Source organism: Lampetra planeri, chromosome 38 (assembly GCF_965212315.1).
Source record: "Lampetra planeri chromosome 38, kcLamPlan1.2.h2, whole genome shotgun sequence".
Taxonomy (NCBI): domain Eukaryota; kingdom Metazoa; phylum Chordata; class Hyperoartia; order Petromyzontiformes; family Petromyzontidae; genus Lampetra; species Lampetra planeri.
This window is the reverse complement of record NC_136144.1, coordinates 642,429-668,109: the sequence shown is the minus strand read 5'-3', so window position 1 is coordinate 668,109 and position 25,681 is coordinate 642,429. Positions and strand designations below refer to the sequence as shown.

The 25,681-nt window shown below is 51.3% G+C and overlaps 1 protein-coding gene across 1 annotated transcript in view; it reads right to left on the bottom strand.

Moving 5' to 3' along the window:
- Positions 1-6,484: 6,484 nt before the first annotated feature.
- Positions 6,485-25,681, bottom strand: part of LOC144731183 (inter-alpha-trypsin inhibitor heavy chain H2-like) — a 67,635-nt gene continuing 48,438 nt past the window's right edge. Inside the window, exons 12-20 of the mRNA XM_078612150.1 lie at positions 24,976-25,115; positions 24,512-24,681; positions 17,569-17,625; positions 13,980-14,066; positions 13,580-13,693; positions 11,495-11,723; positions 10,605-10,777; positions 7,781-7,892; positions 6,485-6,636 (exon numbers count right to left, since the gene is read on the bottom strand). Of these exons, the coding sequence (XP_078468276.1) occupies positions 6,498-6,636; positions 7,781-7,892; positions 10,605-10,777; positions 11,495-11,723; positions 13,580-13,693; positions 13,980-14,066; positions 17,569-17,625; positions 24,512-24,681; positions 24,976-25,115 (1,221 nt within the window). The 3' untranslated portion in view covers positions 6,485-6,497. The remainder of the gene's footprint in view (positions 6,637-7,780; positions 7,893-10,604; positions 10,778-11,494; positions 11,724-13,579; positions 13,694-13,979; positions 14,067-17,568; positions 17,626-24,511; positions 24,682-24,975; positions 25,116-25,681) is intronic.

Genomic DNA, 25,681 nt, shown 5'->3' with positions numbered 1-25,681 from the left:
CCCCTCATGATGGTAATAGGTGTGGCGCTGCAGGTTACTTTTTTGATGGAGTTAAATAGTGATTTGTGATCGCGGGCCACTGAGGCAGACTCCATCTCCTCCGCAAACCGCGACCACCACCCATCCTTGCAGCGCCTTACGGCTCTCCGAACCTCCGAGCGAAGGCTGCGGACAGCCTCCTCATTTTCTGACGTGGGATGCTGTAGCCGATGAGAGTGGGCCTGTCACACAGACACACCCACACACACACCCGCACAGACACACCCACACAGACACACCCACACAGACTCACAGACACACCTGCACAGACACACACACCCGCACAGACACACCCACACAGACTCACAAACACACCTGCACAGACACACCTACACACACACCCGCACAGACACACCCACACAGACTCGCAGACACACCTGCACAGACTCACAGACACACCCACACAGACTCAGACTCATAGATACACCCATACAAACTCACAGACACACCCACACATCCACACAGACACACCCACAGACACACCCACGCAGAAACACCCACACAGAAACGCCCACACAGACACACCCATACAGACTCATCCACACAGACTTACCCACGCAGAAACACCCACACAGAAACAACAACAACAACCGCCATTCGCCACTAAGTGGCGGTGACGTCACCACGACGCTTGTGCCAGGCCATGTGCACCTTGAGGCCACGTGAAGTGTCGAACGCCCGCTGGCAGGAGGTCACGGGGCAGACCCAGGTGCCACGGGTCGACTGACCGAGATGACCGAGATGACTGAGATGACTGGCTGATGCACCACCTGTGCCCCCTACTGTGCCAACTTGCTGTGCTTTAGCCACCCGGCGCTCCGCTCGTTGTTGTGAGCGTCGCTCCTCCGCCCTCCGTTGTTGTTGGAGGGCGACTGCCTCCAACTGCCCAGTAGCGTCCTTCACGAGCCTCCTCCACTGAGGCCGATCTTGACACCGCTGGTACCAGTCATCGGCAAGTCCACTCAGCTCCACGTCCTCCTGTACCACATCACTCCATCTCTTCTCTAGCCCGTGCCGCGCCCGTTTAGCCCCCTCGATCCGGCCGAACAAAAGCTGTTTAGGCATGCGGTGGCTGGGCATGCGGGCTACATGACCCAGCCAACGCAGCCTTGCCTGCCGGAGGAGCTCACTGATGGGACTTTGCCCAGATCTTTCAAGGACTTGTGAGCTCCTCACACAATCCAGCCTGGTTAAACCCAGGATGGATCGTAGGCAGGCCAGCCTAAATGTTTCCAACCGGCGAAGATGCTCCACTAGGGGGGTCCACGTTTCGCAAGCATAGAGAAGGGAGGGAATGACCGTGGCCGAGAAGACCTGAAGCTTCGTGCGGAGCGACAGACCAGGTAGCTTCCACACAGCGTTACGCAACCGATGAAAAGATATTGCCGCTCGACTGATTCGGAGTGAGACCTCTGCTGATAAACTGGAGCCGGTCATGAGCACACTGCCCAGGTATGGGAAACTCTCTACTCTCTCCACAACTGCCCCATCACCGATTGGGAGTTGTGGGGGCGGAGTGCCCGATGGTACAAAATACCCAGGCAGGTGCTTAGTTTTGGTGGGGCTGATGGTAAGGCCCCACCTCTTAGTGGCACGCTCCAGTCTCAGCAGCAGCGTCTCCAACTCCTCTTCTGAATGAGCAGCTATTACCAAATCATCGGCATACATAACGTGGTTGACCAATAGGGAGCCATCCCTTGATCGCACCCGGGCGTCGATCAGCCTCCCATTGTATCTGTACCAAATGGTAATTCCCCCGGTACAGCTATTGAAGGCTTCACGAACTACGCAGTCGAAATAGATGTTAAATAATGTGGGAGCCAGAGGACATCCCTGTCGCACCCCAAGGTGTACAGGGAAAGGCTCCGACTCCCGGCCACGTAGTTTTACCCGGGCCCGCTCACCATCATGAAGGTCCTTAATGATCGTGAGCAGAGGGTCAGGGACTCCGAAAGCACGAAGAACAACCCAGAGCCCAGTCCTACTGATGGTATCATAGGCCTTGACCAGGTCAATAAAGCAGAGATGTAGGTCTTTTTGGAATTCCCTACACCTCTGCTGTAGCAGACGGACAGAAAATATGGCATCTGTGCAGGACCGCCCTTTCCTGAAACCACATTGGGGCTCCGCAAGCCTCTCCTCAGCATGCCTAGCAAGGCGATGTTGAATAATCCTTGCCAGGACCTTACCCGGCACACTGAGGAGTGAGATGCCCCTGTAGTTGTTACAGTCGGTACGGTCCCCCTTCTTAAAGAGGGGGACCACCAGGGCATCCTTCCAGTCCTGCGGAACCCGTCCAGTGGTCCAGACTGTTGTTATGATGTCATATAGGGCAGTCTGTGCACAAACGCCACCCTCCCTCAGCATTTCGCCTGGGAGATCATCTCTGCCCGGTGCCTTCCCTGGTCTCAGACTCCGGATCGCCCTCAGTACTTCCTCAACAGCCGGTACCTCAGCCAGCCACTCACAGGGGGTGACCTCTTCCAATATTTGAGGCACCGCAGCCTCAGCAGGGTTATCCCCACTTTGTGCCATGATGTTTTCCTGGCTGAGAGATTTTCCCTCCCCCAGGACCTCACAGAAATGCTCAGCAAATCTGCAAACCTGTTCCTGGGGGTCGGAGATTGGATCACCGTTTTTTCCTCTAATGATGGTAATAGGTGTGGCGCTACAGGTTACTTTTTTGATGGAGTTAAATAGTGATTTGTGATCGCAGGCTACTGAGGCAGACTCCATCTCCTCAGCAACCCGCGACCACCACCCATCCTTGCAGCGCCTCACGGCTCTCCGAACCTCCGAGCGAAGACTGCGGTAAACCTCCTCATTCTCTGACGTGGGATGCTGTAGGCGATGAGAGTGGGCCTGTCGCTTTTTCTCAATTAACCTGAACACCTCCTCCGTCAGCCAGGGTTCCCGGGGAGGTCTGGACCGCGTACCCAAAGCAGCCATTGCAGCTGCATGAGTCACAGTCTTAAACCTCGCCCATTTACCCTCGACATCAGGTGGAGTGGGGGACGATGCCAACCCCAGCTGCAAGCGATGATGAAATTCTCGCTTGCAACTTTCATCAGCTAACTTAGACCAGGCCACTTTTGGTTGGAATGGGATCCTGGGTGTACACCCACCACCGGAGTGGAAGAATGGCAGGCGCATCTTACAGATGACTAGTCGATGGTCAGAGGGCAGATCAGCTCCACGGTAGGTCCTGGTGTCAAGGACATGGGCTCGCATCCGCTGGTCCGTCACTACGTAGTCCAGCAGATGTTCTTGCTTGGACCCGGCATGCATCCATGATGTTGTGTGGATGCGCCGATGCCGGAAGAGCGTGTTGGTAATTACAAGCCCATGGGCTGCACAAAAATCTAGCAGCCTCCTACCGTTATTATTGAGCTGATCTGGCCCATGCCTTCCAATCACTCCAGACCAGGTGCCAGTATCATGACCAACTCGGGCATTGAAGTCACCCAACAAGATGACTCTGTCCCGAGTGGCCACTTTAGCCAGCACCTGTGACAGGAGGTCATAGAAAGCGTCCGACTCATCGGCTTTGCCTGCATCCCTCCACAGATGTTCGTCTTCGGTGGGGGCATAAGTAACCACGACCACCACTCCTCGCCTCTGGTTGATGGGAAGGCGAGCCCAAAGTATCCTGGGGCTTACAGCTTCCCACACCTCACCGCCACGCTCCCACGCCCCCTTCATTCTTTTGTTCAGAAGAAGAGCCACACCCTGTTGTTTGGCAGTCTCCTGCCCCGAGTAGAGGACTGTCCACCCCTCATGGTGGCAGGAGCCAGAACCGGTCCACCGGACCTCCTGAATGCCACAGAGATCCAGGCGGTACCGGTCCAGCTCCCGACAGAGGAGTGGCAGCCTCTCCTCCGCAGTGAGCGTTCGAACATTCCACGTGGCCATCCGCAATGGTTTTTCGTTGTTTCTGGAGGAGCCCCGAGGGTTAAAATTCAATCTCCTGGCTCCGCCAAATGGGGTTTGGCCAGGAGACGTCATAAAAGCCTGACCCCCCGGGGCCTCCGGCACAAGCTTATTAATTACAGGTTTATGTTTACTTCGTAGTTTAGTGGTGGTTAATTGAAGGTGGAGGGGTTACCAGCCCCTCGCACCCGTCCAGAGCCCCCGTTTAGCCACTGTGGTGGTCACAGACGCCATGAGGGGAGAGGCCAATGGGCATTGGCCCTCCCCCCACAGCACTGCCCACGACAATGTTGCCCGTCCGGCACCGCGAGGAGGTAGGAGGTTGTTTTGCACAGACACACCCATACAGACTCATCCACACAGACACACCCACACAGAAACACCCACACAGAAACACCCACACAGACACACCCATACAGACTCATCCACACAGACATACCCACACAGAAACACCCACACAGAAACACCCACACAGACACACCCATAGAGACTCATCCACACAGACACACCCATACAGAAACACCCACACAGAAACACCCACACAGACACACCCATATAGACTCATCCACACAGACTCATCCACACAGTCACACCCACACAGAAACACCCACACAGACACACCCATATAGACTCATCCACACAGACACACCCACACAGAAACACCCACACAGAAATACCCACACAGAAACAACCACACAGAAACACCCATACAGACTCAAAGACTCATCCACACAGGCACACACCACACAGAAACACCCACACAGACACACCCATACAGACTCATCCACACAGACACACCCACACAGAAACACCCACACAGACACACCCATACAGACTCATCCACACAAACACACCCACACAGAAACACCCACACAGACACATCCATACAAGACACATGCGCACAGACACAGTGAGACTGCGTGTTGTATAGGGGTCAGCCGACCGATAGTTTATTCCACAGAAGATTGACTTAACGTGTCCTATCAACGATTCACAGTGGTTATCTGGTGGCGTCGCGCGATTTATTCCTTCCCGTTATAAAACCACTGGCGCGGAGGGCCCGTTTGCCCGGAGCGTCTGCCAATCACACGTCGTGACGATGCTGCCAATTGCCGTCCGCTTCCCTCGCAGTTGACATTAAAGACCCCCCCCCCCCCGTGTGACGTTGTTCCAAGCGGCGGCGAGCTTTTGGCCGCGCTGGTGACCACCCGCATGCTCCGGCTTTGGGGCCGTCCATAAATGACGTCACGCGATTTTGGACGATTTTTGACCCCCCCCCCCTCGTCACACGGCGTCACTAAAAGTCACACCCCCCCTCAAATATGACGTCACAAAGCTCTGCCCCCCCCCCCCCCCCCCCAAAACTATATTTCCATTTTGAAAATAAAACATGCTTCGAATCGTTTTAAACTATTATCATTGTAGTGCGTATTTAATGTGGCCCTGCACTCTGATGTTGTAGGCGAAAACATTAATTAAAAAAGAGGCGTTGGAAAGCTGAAATTTAGCATAAAATTCACTTGAAAATATTCATCGTCTAACTAAAACTGCAGATGTTCAGAATGTTATATTGAAATTATCTTATAATTATCAAAAATTAAAAGTAATTATAACTATAAAACAAATACTTCAAACTTTGTAGTAGAATGAAGCAAAATGGAGAGTACAATTATAACAATCAAGTATTCATTCCACAGAATCAAAAGCCCTGGTAGAATCATTAAAATGTAAATTTAAATAATCAAATAGTTAATCATGAAAATTAATCAAAATAAGTGTTGTTATAACAATTCTATTTAATTAAGTAGAAGTTGCGCATTTTGATGTGACGTCACATTTCTCAACCCCCCCCCCTCGTCACACATCTTCTGACCCCCCACCCCTCCCGAGGTGCATGACGTCATTTATGGACGGCCCCTTTTTGCCAAATTTGGGGATGACTCAAATTTACTCGTTCGGGATCACGCGCAGCACCAATCATCACCTCTGCCACCGATCACTGCTGGCAAAACGATGCCTGTCTAAACTAAACTATTTTACCAGGTAAGGCCCCACTGTCGCTCTTGATGAGAAGCGACCTGGCCATCACAAATGATAGCTCAACGAAGCGGCGACTCATCATCATCATCGTCGCGTGAAAATTTACAGCAGCCAAATACTCTAAACACGCGACGTTGATCCTAAATGTGGAGGGGAAAACCGGAGGACCCGCAGAAAAATCCACGTGACCACCAAATATACAGCAGGCGTCAGGGTAGGGATCGAACCCACGACCTCCTGTATACCATGCGAGGTAGTCAACAGCTCGCCACCGTGGCGCCCCGCCGTGGCAGCTGCTCCTTATGGCGCACAGGAACAGCTGCCACTGAGGGTGACCCCTGAGCACGCAGACACCCCACGCGGTGTGCACGAGGGCGGCTCCATCACAAACACAACTCATTACGACTCATTAGGGGGTGTCTGTAGGCCCCCTCCACCTCCCCGTCCTTACCCCCACCCCCCACTCCTCCTCCCCCCCCTCCTCTCTCTCACGGGCGGCTGAACAGCTCGGGGAGGAGGTAGTCGGAGAGGCGCCCGTCGATGAGTCCGTGGCCGTTGTTGTGCACGAACCAGCAGGGGACCTCGTCCCCCTGGGCCGCGTCCTCCAGGTGGTTCTTCTGCACCCCCCTGCGCCCACCAAAACCGCCGCAAACAAACTCCGCCACTCGCCCACCACCACCACCCACACGCAACCCCCCCCCCCCCCCATGTATGAACCCTGGCAGGCTGCTGGGGCGGCAACGAGCGCAGCGTAAACACGGAGGGCACCCGGCCACGCCACCACCGCCGAACGAGAGATAAGCGGTGGCGGCACGGAGCCTGCCCGCACGAGGTCAATGCACGTGCGTGCGGTCGTGTGTGTCTGTGTGTGTGTATGTCTCTGTGTCTCTGTGTATGTATGTATGTGTCTGTGGAGAGCAGTACTGTAGTGATTAGCGCATACTCTGCTACGAACACCCGAGTTTCATTCCTGCTCACGGCCAACACCAGTGACGATTATCTGAACCGGTCCCGGGCCTCCCCTAGGTCGAATCAGTCTCAAATGAGTACCTGGTGCGTTGGATAAACATCGCCACTGGGGAGGCAAAGGCGGTCGGGAGTGGATGCTGGCCACACACCCCCTCGTGTACTGTGCCGGCCTTCATAAGTGCCAACCGCTACCAGCACCTGCCCCAACAGTTAAGGCTAGATGGGGAATCCACCAAACACTGACCAACTCACTCATCCACCAACTCACCCACCCACCCACTCAGTCCTGTAATGCTACCACTACCGTAGCTGCCGTTCTCGTAAAATTTCCCTCCCCGAGTCCTCTGCCCATATCGAAGAATCCACTAAAGTCAACACTGGGGAGGCAAAGGCGGGCACGGCGCTTTGCCGCCCGACCCCCTCGTGCGCCGCCACGCTGGTCATGGAAGGCGCCACTCGCTCGTGGCACTGAACCCACGGGTGAACTTTGTCTGCTGGTGCAGCTGGTGAGCGGACAAGTTTGATTCCCGCTCACGGTCAACACCCAGTGACGATTATCTGAACCGGTTATGGGCCTCCCCTAGGTCGACTCAGCCTCAAATGAGTACCTGGTATGATGCGTAAACATCGCCACTGGGGAGACAAAGGTGGCCGAGCGTGGTGTTGGCCACCCACCCCCTCGTGTGCCACAATGCCGGCCTTCATAGGTGCTCACTAATAACACTTGCCCCAACAGTACGTTACAGGCTATACGAGGGATCTTTGTCTTTTTGGTGCAGCGGTGGTGGTGGCGTGGACTCACCGTGTGACCTTCAGCTTGTGACCCTTCACCAGCATGGTGGCCGTCGGCTTCCCCTGTTCCTCTCCGGGCTGGGGGTTGAACACCGCGACCTCGGGCTCGGCGAAGAACTGACCTGCGGTGCAGAGAGACGTGAGTGCGGTGACAGAGATCTCCGGGGTCCCCTGGATGTAATTTTTTGTTGTTGCCGGGAGGGCAGTCAAGGCCTGCGGCTTGCAAGCTTACGGGAGCAGCGGTCGCGTGGAGTCAGCAACGGCCGTAGGCTGGGCGGTGAACCGGATTTTGTGACAATTCGACGTTTGGCTATATCACGTATGTATGTGTACGTATGTGTATGTATGTATACGTGTGAATGTGTACGTGTGTGTGAGACCCGGAAAAGCGCCGGGCAGAGACGATCTCCCTCGCGAAATGCTGAGGGAGGGTGGCATCTGTGTGCAGACTGCCCTACATGACATCATCACAACTGTCTCGACCACAGGACGGTTTCCGCAGGTTTTGAAGGATGCCCACTAGGGCATCCACCAGGGCATCATTGTAACATATATAGAGGCATCTCTCTTCTCAGTGTGCCGAGAAAGGTCCTGGCAAGGATTATTCAACATCGCCTCGCCAGACACACTGATGAGAGGTATACGGAGCCCCAATGTGGTTTCAGACCAGGGCGGTCCTGCACAGATGCCATATTTTCTCTCTGTCTGCAACAGCAGAGGTATAGGGAATTCCAACCAGACCTACATCTCTGCTTTTCTGACCTGGTCAAGGCCTATGATATCATCAACAAGTCAGGGCTGTGGGCAGTTGTTCGTGCTTTCGGAGTCCCTGACTCTCTGCTCACAATCACTAAGGGCCTGTTCACCTTGGGGCGCGACAGGGATGTCCTCTGGCTCCCACATTACAGGGCGTTTTAAAAAAAATGTTAACATTTCTGATAATTTGCAATACCACAAGAAATGTGCCTCTGGGCTCTGGAGACCACCTGGAGAAGATTCCAGGCACGTGTTGACAATGATGGCGAACAAGTGGAGACTCTTTGACTTTTTGAAGCTATTAACATTACATTTGTTATCATGTTACGGTGTATTATCCGTTCTTTTTCCATTAAAAACGATACTTCCATGTCAGTGTTAATTTGATTTTCAAGCACGCTGTATTTAACATTAGCTTTGACCACGTAGTTCGAGAAGCTTCCTATGGCTGTACTGGAGGAATTTCCATCTGGTACAGATACAACTGGAGGCTGATCGATGCTCGGGTGCGGTCGGGTGATGGCTCCGTATTAATCAACCATGTATTATATGCTGATTATCTGGTGATTGCTGCTCACTCGGTGGAGGAGTTTGAGGCACTTCTGCTGAACATGGAGTGTACCACTAAGAGGTGGGGTCTTACCATCAGCCCCACCAAAACTAAGCACCTGCCAGGGTATTTTCTACCCCCAAACACTCCACCCCCTCAGCTCCTCATTGGTGATGGAGCAGTTGTGGAGAGAGTAGTGTCCTTATGACCAGCTCCGGTTTGACAGCAGAGGTCTAATTCCGAATCAATCGGGCGGCATTAATTTTTCATCGGCTGCGCAATGCTGTGTGGAAGCTACCTGGTCTGTCATTCCACACAAAGCTTCGGGTCTTCTCTTTCACGGTTATGCCCATTCTTCTCTATGCCAGGAGAATGAGCCCTCACCACTGGGGTTTCCTCCAGAAACAACAGAACAAATCCACTGTGATTGGCCATGGGAAATGTCCGAATGCTCACTGCGGAGGAGAGGTAAGGAAGCTGACAAAAGAATGAAGGGGTCGTGCGAGCGTGGTGGTGTGGGAAGCTGTATCAGGCTAATGCGGGCTCGCCTCCCCGCCAATAGGAGGTGACTAATAGTGGTGGTAGTGGCTTAAGCCCCAGCGAAGATGAACATCAGTGGAGGGATGCAGGCAAGGTTGATGAGTCAGATGCCTTCTATGACCTCCTGTCCCAGGTGTGGGCTAAAGTTACCCCTCGGGATAGAGTCATCCTGTTGACGCAGGCACCTTGCGCTGGGAGTGATGGGAAACCATGGGCGAGATCAGCTCGGAGACATGGGGGAGGACACAGATCGACAAGGAGACAGGGTGTGGCGAGGGGCCCTGTGTACCGACGAGCCCGAAGTGTGTGGGGCAAGAAGGCCGGCGCACGATGTGGAGGCCCGGATACACAGAGACACAGCCACGCAGATATGGATAACACGGAGATGCAGAGACAGTCCCTGGCCAGGTGGTGCTCTGGCACAATAAAAGCAACTGCAACGGAATCACCGATTTCGCGGATATGAGCCAATCGAGTGAAGGGGGTCCGTGCCACACCACTACTCGATCCAAGCATCGCTTGCCAATGAATCGACAATTTTTAAGACGGCTGTCCCGATGCAACTTTGAGCGACGACCTGAGCTGAATTTATTACAGATTAAAACCTCGATTCACGATCCACTAAGACCACACACACCAATACTCGCGACTCAGTGACGGTGACGTCAGGCCAGGTGCACATTGAGGCCACGTGAAGTGTCGACGGCTCGCTGACAGGAGGTCTCGGGACAGACCCAGGTGCCATGGGTTGGCCAAGTGAAATGACCGGTAGATGCACCAGTGAGTACCCCTCACTGTGCCAACTTGCTGCATTTTAGCCACCCGGCACTCCGCTCGTTGTTGTGAGCGTCGCTCCTCTACGTTCCATTGTTGCTGCAGGGCGACTGCCCCCCCCCCACTTCGACCAACCATCCTGCCAGACTTTTTTTCATATATATGAGGGGGGGGGGGGGGAGGAGGGCAAATTCTGCATCGCAGCACGGCGTACCGATGAGGCCGTGCGTGCTAGCTGACAGGAGGCTCTGGTCCACAGTGTAGAAGCCCAGGAAGTCTCGGTGCACCTGGTGGCCTTTCCACACGCGGTGGAGGACAACGACGAAGGCGGGGCGCTCGTCCAGCAACACTGTGATCCTGCGGCCCGCCTCCACGTGCACGCGGACGCTGCGGGGGAAGGGGTGGGGGGCACATGGGGGGACAGAGACACGGAGACACGGGGGGGTGGGGGAGACAAGGGGACGCACGGAGAGACGAGGAGAGATACGGAGAGACACGGATATAGGAGACATGGAGACATGGGGAGAGAAGATAGAGACACAGGGACATAGGGACATGGGGTACAGAGACACGGAGACACAGCAAGGAGACACGGAGATACAGGGACAGAGACACAGAGATACGTGCCACAGATACACGGAGACATGGGGAGAGGAGACAAAGAGAGACACGGAGACACATGGACATGGAGGACATAAACACGGGACAAGGGAGACAAGGGAAAAGACTCAAATCATTCATTGTAGATTTTTGGTTAGGCCCCAAGATGGCCTCTCCAAATGTTGTGTTGTGTAACCCTCCACCACCCAACTCATATTCATAACCTGTGCGACACCTCATCACTTCCAACAGTCCTCACTGGTCCTCTTCACACTTAATCTCTTCCAGCACACCTCGTCACCCCTCCCCGCACACTTCATCACCCCTCCCAGCATTTCTTTGCTCTTCCCCGCACCTCGTCTTCCCTCTCTGCACCTCGTTGCCTCTCCCTGCCCCTCGCCGCACCACGTCGCCCCTCCACACACACCTCATCGCCCCTCGCCGCACCTCATCGCCCCTCCCCGCACCTCGTTCCCGTTCCCGCATCTCGTCGCCGGGCCTCACCTGCCGTGGGTGATGGTGGCCCCCGTGGCCCAGGGCAGGGTAGTCTCCCGCACGCCGCTGCCATTGTTGGCCCCGTTGCCGACGGCGACGACAACGTCGTCCGTGTCGACGTTGAGCGTCACGTCGGCGCGGTCCATTGCCACGGCGACGCGGCCCAGGTAGGTGGCGAGCTTCGTGGCGCCGACCTCGGGCCTCTTGGCCCCCACGAGCTCAGCGTTCACTACCACACCTGGCGCCACCGCGAGAGCACAACCGGCACGGTTAGCGGACGTGGGGTTACGGTGCGTGGCCAATTACCCGCGCCCATGTGAAAAGTCCGCCCGCCTGTCCACCTTTGTCTCCCCCCAGTGTGGATGTTTTTACACATCGCACCCGGGTACTCATTTGAGGCTGAGTCGACCTAGGGGAAGTCCAGGACCGGTTTAAATAATCATCACTGGCGGTGTTGGCCATGAGTGGGAATCGAACTGGGGTCGCGTGGTTCGTAGCGCGGCGCGCTAACCGCTGCACTCCAGCTCCCCACTATAGACACACAAAGATCCCCCGTATAGCCTTAGAGAGGCTGTTGGGGAAAGTGCTGTTAGCGAGCAGCACCGATGAAACCGGCACGGCACACGAGTGGGTCAGTGGCCAGCACCACGCCCGGCCGCCTTTGTCTCCCCAGTTGCAATGTTTACTATTCACCGCACCAGGTACTAGCCCAGTGCGGTGTTTATTACATTAGGGGTGCCACGGTGGCGAGATGTTAACTCCCTCGCCAGGAATGCAGGAGCTCGTGGGTTTGATCACGACCCTGACGCTGTATATTTGGAATTTGCGTGTCCCTCTCTCTCCCCATGGTGGTCGCGTGGATTTTTCTTCGGGTTCCTCAAATATTTCCCTCCACATTTATAATTAACATCAGGCGTTTATGGAGTATTTCGCTGCTATAAATTTCCACATGATGATCACAAGCCGCTATCATTTGTGGCCATGTCACTTCTGAAAAAAAGAGTTTACTTTAGTTTAGAGACGACACATTAGCAGGAGCACAAATTGAAAAGTTATTAAATGGACCGTCTGGATCCATTAGTCCCACTTCTTTGGTACCCATATCTGTTGTCATTATTACGATGACTATTTAACGTCTTCCCAACATCTTCTTCTGCCGTTTCAACTCAGCTCAACGTTTTCATTGCTACACAGGTGAAATCCAGTGTAGCCAACTGCCCAGATAGTTTCGGTGGCAACGGCCCAGAGGCCCCCGGACAATGGGGGAGTTACTGTCGGACATCGAGAGGAGCCCAGAGCCAGCAGTCAACCAGCAAACTGTAGGCATCGATCGTTGTTAGCAGCAGGAAGGTACGTCCCCATAGCTGTCAACCCCTTATCAGTGCCTACCCTATCAGAGACCAATTCAGACCTTATTGGTCACTGTGTCCCTTATACATTTAAAAGTTCATCCTACAAAGTCCCATCACAACGGAGAAACACAAAAACATAGACAAACTTTTTTTTTATCGTAATTAAACGACTGTATGCCGTACGGACCTGATAAACTCAATTTCCCTGTACAAGAATACGGGTGAACCATATGGGTTGACAGGTATGCGTGCCAATGTATCGATCCGACTTTTAATAGATACATTGGCACGTAGTGCCCTAAGAACAATTGTTTAAGTGACCCTGTCAATAATAATGATATCTGTGCAAACAATCAAGTTCGGGTGGTTGAGGGCTGACAATGAGGATGCTGGCGTCAAACTGACACCGCGTGGCCTAACCCAGAAGCTTGCATGTGTCATAGCGCTGGCACTGTGCGAGTCTACGGGTCTCTGTGTGAGTCTATGAGTCTCTGTGTGAGTCTACAGGTCTCTGTGTGAGTCTATGGGTCTCAGTGTGAGTCTACGGGTCTCAGTGTGAGTCTATGAGTCTCTATTAGTCTACGAGTCTCTGTGCGAGTCTGTGAGACCCCTGCATAATCGCTGTGGTTGGGCAGCTGATGATGAAACCCGGACGGGAAGCCGGGCTCTCAGCTGTGCCGACTGGTGACCTCAGTCGGCCAGCCCACACACACACAGACGGAGGGGTTCTAACGACGGACACCTCGCTCTGGGTCGGACACGAGATTGATGATCTTTCCCGGCTCCTCGTCCACATTGAAGCAGACGGTCACCTTCCACTTGGGCAGCGCGATGATGAAGTGGGGATCATTGTCGACTGGGAGACGGCACGGGCAGAGACACACAGCCATCAACACCCCTCCTCCACCCCCCACCACCGCTCCTCCACCCCTGACCACCCCTCCAACACCCCCCATCCCTACCCCATCCCTTCTGCATCCCCCACCACCCCTCCCCCCACCACCCCACCACCCATCCCCCATCCCTTCCACCCATCCCCCACCACCCCTGCCCAATACCCCACTGCACCTCCCCAATCCCCCCACACATCCCCCACTATCCCCCCTCCCCCATCCCGGCGGGGTGGTGTGGGCGGCACTCACCCACGTGGGGAAGGCGTGGGATGAATTCCACGGGGAGGACGGTGGGCGGGGTCTTGACAAGCGGGGGGCATTGCTTCGGTGGTGAACCTGGGCAGCGCAGCGGCGGTGGTGGAGGGGGGCAGGGTCGCAGGGGGGCAGGATAGGAATCACATCCGTGTGGTTCGGGCACCTAAAGCCACGGCGCTGGCAGCAGTGAGCGAGCACGGCCGATAAAAAACACAACTCGGTACCTTTGTCATCGCGTGCAGCCCCATAGGGAACAAAGACATACAGGGACCCCTTTACTCACGAACATACCTCTAGAACCTAACTTGTCCATTTGCAAGTCCAACTTTACTCTTGTCGATTCGAAACGTGTTGTACGGCGTGTGCCCTAAACATGGGGAATGGCTTTATAATCTCCTGCAGATATAGATGCCACTGGTTCTTCACGTTCTGCAGATGTAGATGCCACTGGTTCTTCATGTTCTGCAGATATAGATGCCACTGGTTCTTCATGTTCTGCAGATGTAGATGCCACTGGTTCTTCACATTCCGCAGATGTAGATGCCACTGGTTCTTCACTATCTGAAGATGTAGATGCCACTGGTTCTTCACGATCTGCATATGTAGATGCCACTGGTTCTTCACGATCTGCAGATGTAGATGCCACTGGTTCTTCACATTCTGCAGATGTAGATGCCACTGGTTCTTCACGTTCTGCAGATGTAGATGCCACTGGTTCTTCATGTTCTGCAAATATAGATGCCACTGGTCTTTCACGTTCTGCAGATGTAGATGCCACTGGTTCTTCACTATCTGAAGATGTCGATGCCACTGGTTCTTCACGTTCTGCAGATGTAGATGCCACTGGTTCTTCACATTCTGCAGATGTAGATGCCACTGGTTCTTCACTATCTGAAGATGTCGATGCCACTGGTTCTTCACGTTCTGCAGATGTAGATGCCACTGGTTCTTCACATTCTGCAGATGTAGATGCCACTGGTTCTTCACTATCTGAAGATGTCGATGCCACTGGTTCTTCACGTTCTGCAGATGTAGATGCCACTGGTTCTTTACATTCTGCAAATGTAGATGCCACTGATTCTTCACGATCCGAAGATGTAGATGCCATTGGTTCTTCATGTTCTGCAGATATAGATGCCACTGGTTCTTCGTGTTCTGCAGATGTAGATGCCACTGGTTCTTCATGTTCTGCAGATGTAGATGCTACTGGTTCTTCATGTTCTGCAAATATAGATGCCACTGGTCTTTCACGTTCTGCAGATGTAGATGCCACTAGTTCTTCATGTTTTGCAGATGTAGATGCTACTGGTTCTTCACATTCTGCAGATGTAGATGCCACTGGTTCTTCACTATCTGAAGATATCGATGCCACTGGTTCTTCACGATCTGCAGATGTAGATGCCACTGGTTCTTTACATTCTGCAAATGTAGATGCCACTGGTTCTTCACGATCCGAAGATGTAGAAGCCATTGGTTCTTCATGTTTTGCAGATGTAGATGCCAATAGTTCACGTTCTACAAATGTAGATGCCACTGATTCTTCACGTTCTGCAGATGTAGATACCACTGGTTCTTCACGTTCTGCAGATGTAGATGGCACTGATTCTTCATGTTCTGGAGATGTAGATGCCACTGGTTCATCGCATTCTGCAGATGTAGATGCCACTTTTTCTTCTCGTTCTGCAGATGTAGATGCCACTAGTTCTTCATGTTCTGCAGATGTAGATGCCACTAGTTCTTCATGTTCTGCAGATGTAGATACCACTGGTCCTTCACGTTCTGCAGATGTAGATGCCACTGGTTCTTCACGTTCTGCAGATGTAGATGCCACTGGTTCTTCACATTCTGCAGATGTAGATGCCACTGGTTCTTCATGTTCTGCAGATGTAGATGCCAATAGTTCTTCATGTTCTGCAGATGTAGATGCCACTGGTTCTGCACGATCCGAAGATGTAGATGACACTGGTTCTTCATGTTCTGCAGATGTAGATTCCAATAGTTAATGTTCTGCAAATGTAGATGCCACTGGTACTTCACGTTCTGCAGATGTAGATGCCACCACGGTGGTGGCATCTACTTACGACTCTTGGTTCTGAATAGGCAACTGGACATACGGATCAGGATTGTGCATATCTCTCAATGTTCGTAAGTCGAATGTTCGTAAGTAGAGGAGGAGTCCCTGTATCATAGCTGACATTGCGGGCAATGGCCCCTCCCCATTGATGTGCTATTCTAGTAAATATATATTTATTTTCTGTTGTGGGTCACGAAGGAAAATGGCAACGTCACCTGCGAAGCCTTTAACAGACTGTTGGGGCAAGTGCTGTTCGCGAGTAGTTGCACCTATGAAGGCCGGAACGGCACACGAGGGATTAAGTGGCCAGCACCACGTCCGGCCGCCTTTGTCTCCCCATTGGTTATGTATACACACCGAGTAACTCATTTGAGGTTGAGTCGACCTAGGGCAGGATCAAGACTGGGTCAGATAATTGTCACTGGTGTTGGTCGTGAGCAGGAATCGAACCATGGTCGCCGAGTTTGTAGCACAGCGTACTACCAGCTACACCACCACTCCCCAGCACACACACAGACACACACACACAGACACGCACACACTGACACACACACACACGCACAGACACACACACCGACACGCGCAATGTAATTGACAAACGCGATGTGAGATGTTTTAGTTGGAGACACTCTTCTCTCAGTCGTGAATGGGAAAGTTAATTCATGAGCAAAGTGAATGCATGAGTGAATGTGTTAGTGAATATTGAGTGAATGTGTGAATGAATACTTCCGTGAGTGAGTGGATGAGGATGAGTAAGAGTAAGTTGATAAGTGAATGAGTCAATTGATGGTTGAATGAGTTAGTGCATGAGTTAATGAATGAATGAATGAGCGAGAAAGTGGATGAGTCAGTAGATTAGTAAGTGGATGTGTGAATGATTGAGTTAATGCATGTGTAATACCGTTGAGGACTCTTGGACACCCGGGGTTGAGGCACACGTATTTATTCCGCAACAGTTGTCACAACCGCGGACATACAATACTGGAGGGGGTATCGGCCCCCTCACCCGGCTAGCTGGGAATACACTGCTAGCTATCTCTGACCTACCTCTTAGTCCTCCACTAACGGGCTAGGGGAGGCTGTCTGGCCCGACACTGGTAAGTCGGGCTACGGTACCCGGAGTCCCAGAGCACTAGCTCTGGTTCTCGGGACCACGCCGCTGGCTCGGTCCTGCGCGGCCCTGACAAGGGCGGCGTCCCAGGGGAGTCCAGGGCTCTAGCTAGACGATCTTCGGTCTTCACTGGTTTAGCTTTAACATTCTGCCCCGAGCCCTCTGACACATCCCCCTTTATACTCAACCCCCGCTGAGGGGTGGGGCCCCGGGCTGCCTGGTGCGGACGTCGTTGAGAGCACCCCCCCCGTGCACTCACGTAGCCCCGCCCACTGTGTTTGTTTCCCATAAGCTGCCATGCATAACGGCTCTCTCTAACACCCCTATACATGGATGAATAAATGAATCAGTGGATGAGTGAGTGAACGAGTGAGTGAATAAGTAGGCATCTCACGCACATGGAGGGTCAGGCTCGGGCAGATTGGGGTGGGGCGTCTGCCCAGGGGAGACTCGTCCTGTGGAACACAAAGATAAAGATAGTGGTCCCCTGTTTAGCCAACACACGCTTTTCGGGCAAGTGCTCTCAGCGAGCACCTATTAAGGCTGGCACGGCACACAAAGGGCAGTGTTGCCAAAACCACGCCGGGACGCCTTTGTCTCCCAAAATGTTGACGTTTACACACCATACAAGGTACTTGTTTAAGGCTGAGTCAACCTAGGGTAGGCCGACGACTGGTTAAGATATTTGCAACTGATGTTAGCTGTAAGTGGGAATTTAACTTGGCTTGCCAGGTTGGGAGCACAATGCGGTAACCACTACACTACCGCTCCCCACTCACACACAAACATAGAGTCGGCTCACCCAACAGCAACATTAGCCGCCATTCACCATGACGTAACAGTGATGTCACCACGGTGCTTGTGCCAAGCTAGGTGCACTTTGAGACCACGTGAAGTGTGGGAGGCTCGCTGCTGGCAGGTCACAGGACAGACTCAGCAGGTGCCATGGGTTGACTGACTGGGATGACCGGCAGATGCACCACCTGTGATCCCCACTATATAAATTTGCTGAGTTTTCACTGCCCGGTGATCAGCTCGATGCTGCAAGCATCGTTCATCTGCCCTCCGTGTTGCTGGAGGGCGAATGCCTCCAACTGCCCAGTCACGTCCTTTACGAGACTCCTCCATAGGGGCCGATCTTGACACCGCTGGTAACAGTCTTCCACAAGTCCACTCAGCTCCATATCCTCTTGTACCACATCAGTCCATTTCTTCTATAGCCTGTTTAAACATAAACTCCTCTGGCATGCATTGGCTGGGCATGCGGTGGCTGAGAGCTAACTGTTGGGACTATGTTCAGATCTTTCAAGGATCTGTGAGCTCCTCACGCAATCCAGTCTGGTTAATCCCAGGATGGATCGCAGGCAAGCCAGCGTGAATGTTCACACTGGCGCAGATGTTCCATCAAAAGGCTTCACATTTTGCAAGCATAGAGAAGGGAGGGCATAACCGTGGTCGAGAAGACATGATGCTTCGTGTTGAGCGACAAACCAGGTAACCTCCGCACAGCGTTACGTAGCTGATAAAAGGATAATGCCGCCTAATTAATTTGGAGTGAGACCTCAGTTGTCAAACCGGAACTGGTCATAAGCACACTGACCAGGTAAGGGAACCCATCCACTCTCCCCACAACTGCCCCACCAGTCACAATACACAACAAGGAATGCGCTTTGTTTTGGTGGGGCCGAGGTTAAGGCCCCATTTCCAAATAGCATATGCCAGGTTCATCAGTAGCATCTCCAACTCCTTCTCAGAGTGGGCAGCAATTACCAGATCATCAGCGTACATAACACATTTGACCAACAGGGAGCTATCGCTTGACATCACCTGGGCATCGATCAGCCTCCCATCATATTGTACAAAACAGAGATTGGTCCGGTACAGCTATGGGAAGCTTCTCGTGGTTAAAAATAAATGTTAATTATTGTAGGAGCCAGAGAGCATCCTTGAGAATAAACCAGTGCCCTGGCCTATTGATTGTATAATAGGCCTTGACCTCCTCGACCTGAAACGACATAAGGGTTCCGCGAGCCTTTCCTCAGCGTGCCTGGCAAGGCGATGTAGAATCATCCTAGAACATTTCCGAGCCTCACACTGGGGAGGGAGATGCCCTGGTAATGGTTGGAATCAGTGCTGTCCCCCTTCTTAAAAAATGGGGACCACCAGGGCATCTTTTCAATCCTGCAAAACCTGTCCTGTTGACCAGACATTTGTAATGAAGTCACATCGGGAAAAACTTGCACACAAACACCAACCTCTCTCAGCAGTTCAATTGAGAGGTCATCTCTGCCCGGCTCTTTACCTGGTCTCAGGCTCCAGATCAACCCTTCACGCTTCCTTCAAAAGATGGCACTTCAGCCAACCACTCACTGGGAGCGACTGCTTCCTCCAATATTTGAGGCACAGCAGCCTTAGCAGGGTCAACCCCACCTTGGCCCATTATATGTTTTTTTATCTGAAGGGCTTCCCCTCCCCCAAGACCTCACAGAGATGCTCAGACAACCTACGAACATGTTCTTGGGGAAACCACAAAGATACATAGAGAGAGAACACACATCGGCACACAGAGAGAGAACGTCTCTGTGACGAGGCCTTAAATAGAGAGAGGGGGCGGGGGCGGAGAGAGGGAGGGGTTAGAGAAAAATGTGCATGTCAATGAGTAGGACGACGCGTGGTAAGGTACGCAAGCTTGAAAATTAGGAGAACGGGAGAGAGACACACTAAATTAAATAACCTAGCAAAATATCGAATTGTAATGTAATGCAACACAGAGAGTCGGTCAACACACAATTAACGCATAGCCTGGTTGATTACGTATTTCAAAGATTGCTAAGTTAGAATTTAAGTGTGAAAATTCCAAAGAGAGGCAAAACACAAACACGAGGAACGGAGACACACAGACAGAGCAGAACATAAGAACGACAAAAAACGAGTGGAGACAGAAAAAGTACACTAAATCAAATAAAACCTAGCAAAATTTCGAAACTTAATGCAATGCAACACAGAGGGTCGGTCAACACACAATTAACGCATAGCCTTGTTGAAAGCGATCTTCCAAAAATTGCTACATTAGAAGTTATGTGTGAAATTTGGAAGACACAAACACGAAGATTAATACACAGGGCAGAAAGAGAAAACAAAAAACCCAGAGAGAGAGAAAAATATAAACTTAAAACTTCCCCGTAGAAGTGGTTCAATCTTTATTTGGAGCTTTCGTGACTGCAGGAATTACCAAAGAGTAATTCGTGACTGCAGGAATTACCAAAGAGTAATTCCTGCAGTCACGAAAGCTCCAAATTAAGTCTAGATTTGAAGCTTTCGTGACTGCAATGATTCATATTCTTAGGTTTTTTTAGGTAAAGTCACGTAGGTAAAAACATTAAAAAGTAAAATAAAATAAAAATAAAAATCACGACGTTTCGGAGGCAACACAAGCTTCCGTCTTCATGTGGTACCGTCACAGCCACGACAGCTGTATCAAGTAAATGAGAGATTGCAGGAGTTACCACTGCGTTTATATAATGGTTGGAGAAGGTGGTGGGGCAAGGGCCGCATACTTATTATTAATATGGTAAGGTGAGGCTTGAGACTAAGAATAGACTGCATAACAAAGGCTGTGACTCAACCTGTAAGAAGAAGACCACCACTAAACATGGTAAAACAGTAATGGTTGTCTGTCAAATAAGATTGGAAAATAACCAAGGTTCTCTGCAAACCTCCTGGCTACCATCAAAGGTTTGTACACGAAGCCATACAAATATACAAACACAGACATAATTTCAACCGTGATGACGGTTAGAGGCAAAACACAAACACGAGGAACGGAGACACACAGACAGAGCAGAACATAAGAACGACAAAAAACGAGTGGAGACAGAAAAAGTACACTAAATCAAATAAAACCTAGCAAAATTTCGAAACTTAATGCAATGCAACACAGAGGGTCGGTCAACACACAATTAACGCATAGCCTTGTTGAAAGCGATCTTCCAAAAATTGCTACATTAGAAGTTATGTGTGAAATTTGGAAGACACAAACACGAAGATTAATACACAGGGCAGAAAGAGAAAACAAAAAACCCAGAGAGAGAGAAAAATATAAACTTAAAACTTCCCCGTAGAAGTGGTTCAATCTTTATTTGGAGCTTTCGTGACTGCAGGAATTACCAAAGAGTAATTCGTGACTGCAGGAATTACCAAAGAGTAATTCCTGCAGTCACGAAAGCTCCAAATTAAGTCTAGATTTGAAGCTTTCGTGACTGCAATGATTCATATTCTTAGGTTTTTTTAGGTAAAGTCACGTAGGTAAAAACATTAAAAAGTAAAATAAAATAAAAATAAAAATCACGACGTTTCGGAGGCAACACAAGCTTCCGTCTTCATGTGGTACCGTCACAGCCACGACAGCTGTATCAAGTAAATGAGAGATTGCAGGAGTTACCACTGCGTTTATATAATGGTTGGAGAAGGTGGTGGGGCAAGGGCCGCATACTTATTATTAATATGGTAAGGTGAGGCTTGAGACTAAGAATAGACTGCATAACAAAGGCTGTGACTCAACCTGTAAGAAGAAGACCACCACTAAACATGGTAAAACAGTAATGGTTGTCTGTCAAATAAGATTGGAAAATAACCAAGGTTCTCTGCAAACCTCCTGGCTACCATCAAAGGTTTGTACACGAAGCCATACAAATATACAAACACAGACATAATTTCAACCGTGATGACGGTTACAAACTGAGTAATCATTGGAAAGATGTGATTAACCATGCAAAAAAGATTTAACTACACTTATTTGCCAATCTTATTTGATAGACAACCATTACTGTTTTACCATGTTTAGTGGTGGTCTTCTTGTTACAGGTTGAGTCACAAACCGCACATCTCCATAACAAAGGCTCAGCCTTTGTTATGCAGTCTATTCTTAGTCTCAAGCCTCACCTTACCATATTAATAATAAGTATGCGGCCCTTGCCCCACCACCTTCTCCAACCATTATATAAACGCAGTGGTAACTTCTGCAATCTCTCATTTACTTGATACAGCTGTCGTGGCTGTGACGGTACCACCTGAAGACGGAAGCTTGTGTTGCCTCCGAAACGTCGTGATTTTTTTTTATTTTACTTTTTAATGTTTTTACCTACGTGACTTTACCGAAAAAACCTAAGAATATACTCCAAATTAAGATTGAACCACTTCTACGGGGAAGTTTTAAGTTTATCTTTTTCTCTCTCTCTGGGTTTTTTTGTTTTCTCTCTCTGCCTGTGTATCGATCTTCGTGTTTGTGTCTTTCAAATTTCACACTTAACTTCTAATTTAGCAATTTTTGGAAGATCGTAATCAACCAGGCTATGCGTTAATTGTGTGTTGACCGACCCTCTGTGTTGCATTGCATTAAGTTTCGAAATGTTGCTAGGTTTTATTTGATTTAGTGTACTTTTTCTAGTCTCCACTCGTTTTTTGTCGTTCTTATGTTCTGCTCTGTCTGTGTGTCTCCGTTCCTCGTGTTTGTGTTTTGCCTCTCTTTGGAATTTTCACACTTAAATTCTAACTTAGCAATCTTTGAAATACGTAATCAACCAGGCTATGCGTTAATTGTGTGTTGACCGACTCTCTGTGTTGCATTACATTACATTTCGATATTTTGCTAGGTTATCTAATTTAGTGTGTCTCTCTCCCGTTCTCCTAATTTTCAAGCTTGCGTACCTTACCACGCGTCGTCCTACTCATTGACATGCTAATTTTTCTCTAACCCCTCCCTCTCTCCGCCCCCGCCCCCTCTCTATATTTAAGGCCTCGTCACAGAGACGTTCTCTCTCTGTGTGCCGATGTGTGTTCTCTCTCTATGTATCTTTGTGATATCTGCCTGCTTATATGTCTGTCTATAGTTTTCTGGTTAGATTTTTGTTGCTATTTATTTTATACCTGATGATGATTGCTTGTGTTGCAATCGAAACGTCGTAGTATGCTATTATTTAATTTCTTATTTTTTCTCTATACGTGACTTTACCGAAAGAACCAAAGAGTTATTCCTGCAGTCACGAAAGCTCCAAATTAAGAATGTTCTTGGGGGTTGGAGATCGGATGACCGTGCTTTATAATTAAGATTGGTGGTATGTGTAATACTGAAAGTTAATTTTTTGGAGTTAAATTGTGATTTGTGATCACGCGCTGCTGAGGTTGTATCCATCTCTTCCGCAACCCACGACCACCACACATCCTTGTAGCACCGCACAACTCTCTGAACCTCCGAGCAAAGGCTGCGGTAAGCCTCCTCATTCTCGGCTGTGGAATGTTGTAGACGGCAGGTGCCTGTCGTTTTATGTCAGACAGCCAGAACACCTCCTCCTTCAGCCAGGGTCTCTCTGGGAGAGGTCCGGACCTTGTACCCAATGCAGCCACAGCAGCTGCATATGCCACAGTTCTGAGCGTCACCCATTTCCCCTTGGCATCGGGAGGAGGGGTGAGGCAATGCTAACGCGAGCTATCAGTTCTGTGCCCCATGTGTAGGGGCTGTCCCTCCCCTCGTAGTGAATGGAGCCAGAACCAGCCCACCGGACCCTCCCATAATCCACAGAAGTCCAGGCGGTACCATTCCAGCTCCCGGCAGAGGAGTTGGCAAGCCCCTCTTCTGCCGTGAGCATTCGAATATTCACGTGGCCACTCGCAGCGGATTTCTGCTGGAACCCTGAGAGGAGGGGGTACAGTCTCCTGGTTCTGCCAAATGGGTTTGACCAGAATTCGTCTTCGAAGGCTGGCCCCCTGAGGTCTCCAGCACAAGCTTAGTGGGGAGTTTTCACCGTGGGTTTTAAGTGATGTAATTGAAACTGTGGAACGGTTGCCAGCACATCACACACACCAATCTAATCAGTCACCTGCACACTCATACAAAAAGACAAAAATCCCCCCTATAGCCTTAACATATTCTTAAGGCAAGTTACGTTAGCAAGCGCCTATGTAGGCTGACACGGTACACATGGGGGTGGGTGGCCAGCATTACACTCGGCCGCCTTTGTCTTCGGAGTGGTGAAGCTTACACACTGACACAACAAGTTAGTGATCAGGCTGAGTCGACCTAAGGGAGGCGCAGGACTGGTTCAGACAATCGTCACTGGTGTTGGCCGTGAGCGGGAATTGAACTCAGGTCACCGAGTTCGTAGCGAGGCATGCTAACCGCTACATCACCGCTACACACAAAATCACTTGCTCACCTGCCTTCTCGCCCGCCCAGTCACACTCACTCGCTCGCTCACTCACCTGCTCACTCACCCGCCCATTCGCCCGCACGCTCACCTGCCCGTCCGCCTGCATACTCGCCCGCCCACCCACACACTGGCTCACCGGCGCAGCACTTGCGCTCCCCGGCATGGCCGCCCACGAGGTTTTGCTTCGGGGCGTTGGGCACGGTGAGCACCATGGCGGTGAGCGGGGTCACGAAGCTGTAGCGCAGAGAGAGGTCGAGCGCACGTTGGGACAGCCGACTCTTCTCCTGGGCGGACAGCGAGATCGTCCTGCAGGGCGAGCGGGAGGGCAAGCATGAGGGCGAGTGGCAGGGTGAGTGAGAGCGTCAGCTGGAGGGTGAGTGAGAGGGTGAGTGGATGAGAGAGTGAACTGGTGATTGAGTATGGAAGTGGGCGGGCGAGTGGGCGATTGATTGTGCTGGTGGGAAAGTGGGTAAATGAACGATTGAGGGGTGAGTGGAAGAGAGTGAGTGGGTGAGCCGGTGATTAAGTATGTCAGCGGGCGGTGGGTGATGATTGGGCTGGTGAGCGAGTAGGTATGCGAGCGGGCGAGGAGGAGGGGACCTCTGCAGCAGCAGCTGGTTGATGGTGAGGAATGCCCAGAGTCGCTCGGCGAAGGTCGGGTCGGTGAAGCGATGCTCGCTCAGGAATCGCTCCGTGTCACCCGCGTCGGCCACCACGTCGAGCGTGAGGTCACTATCCACCTGCCGCCACACGGTGGACTCCACTTAGTAGTCACCCGCTGACCCGGTCACTCACCCATCAGATTACTGGGGTCACTCACGCACATGCTCGCCAAAAGTCACTCACTTGATGAGTCACTCACTCGATGGCCAGTCATGCATTCGCTCACTCGTGGAGTCATTCACTAATTTAGAGTCGCCCAATCACCGAGTCACTCACCCGATTAGACGTTCATTCATTCGCTCATTGATTCCTAGAATCGCCGCTTCACCACGTGATGTTCACTGGACACTCGCAGCTCTCACCCGTGTGTTCCTGTGGAGAATTAAAAAAACCTAGACACTTTACATGTGATGAGTGACCGAGCGAGTGAGCAAGGGAGAGAATTTGCGAGTGAGTGGGTGATTGATCAAGTGATAGAATGAATAACTGAGCGAGCGATCAAATGAGTGAGTGTATGAGTGATTGAGCGAGTGAAGGAGTGAATGACGGATTGAACGATCAATTAAATGAGTGAGTGAGCAATCGAATGAGTGAGTGTGCGAGTGATTGGATGTGCGAGTGACTGATCAAATGAGTCAGTATA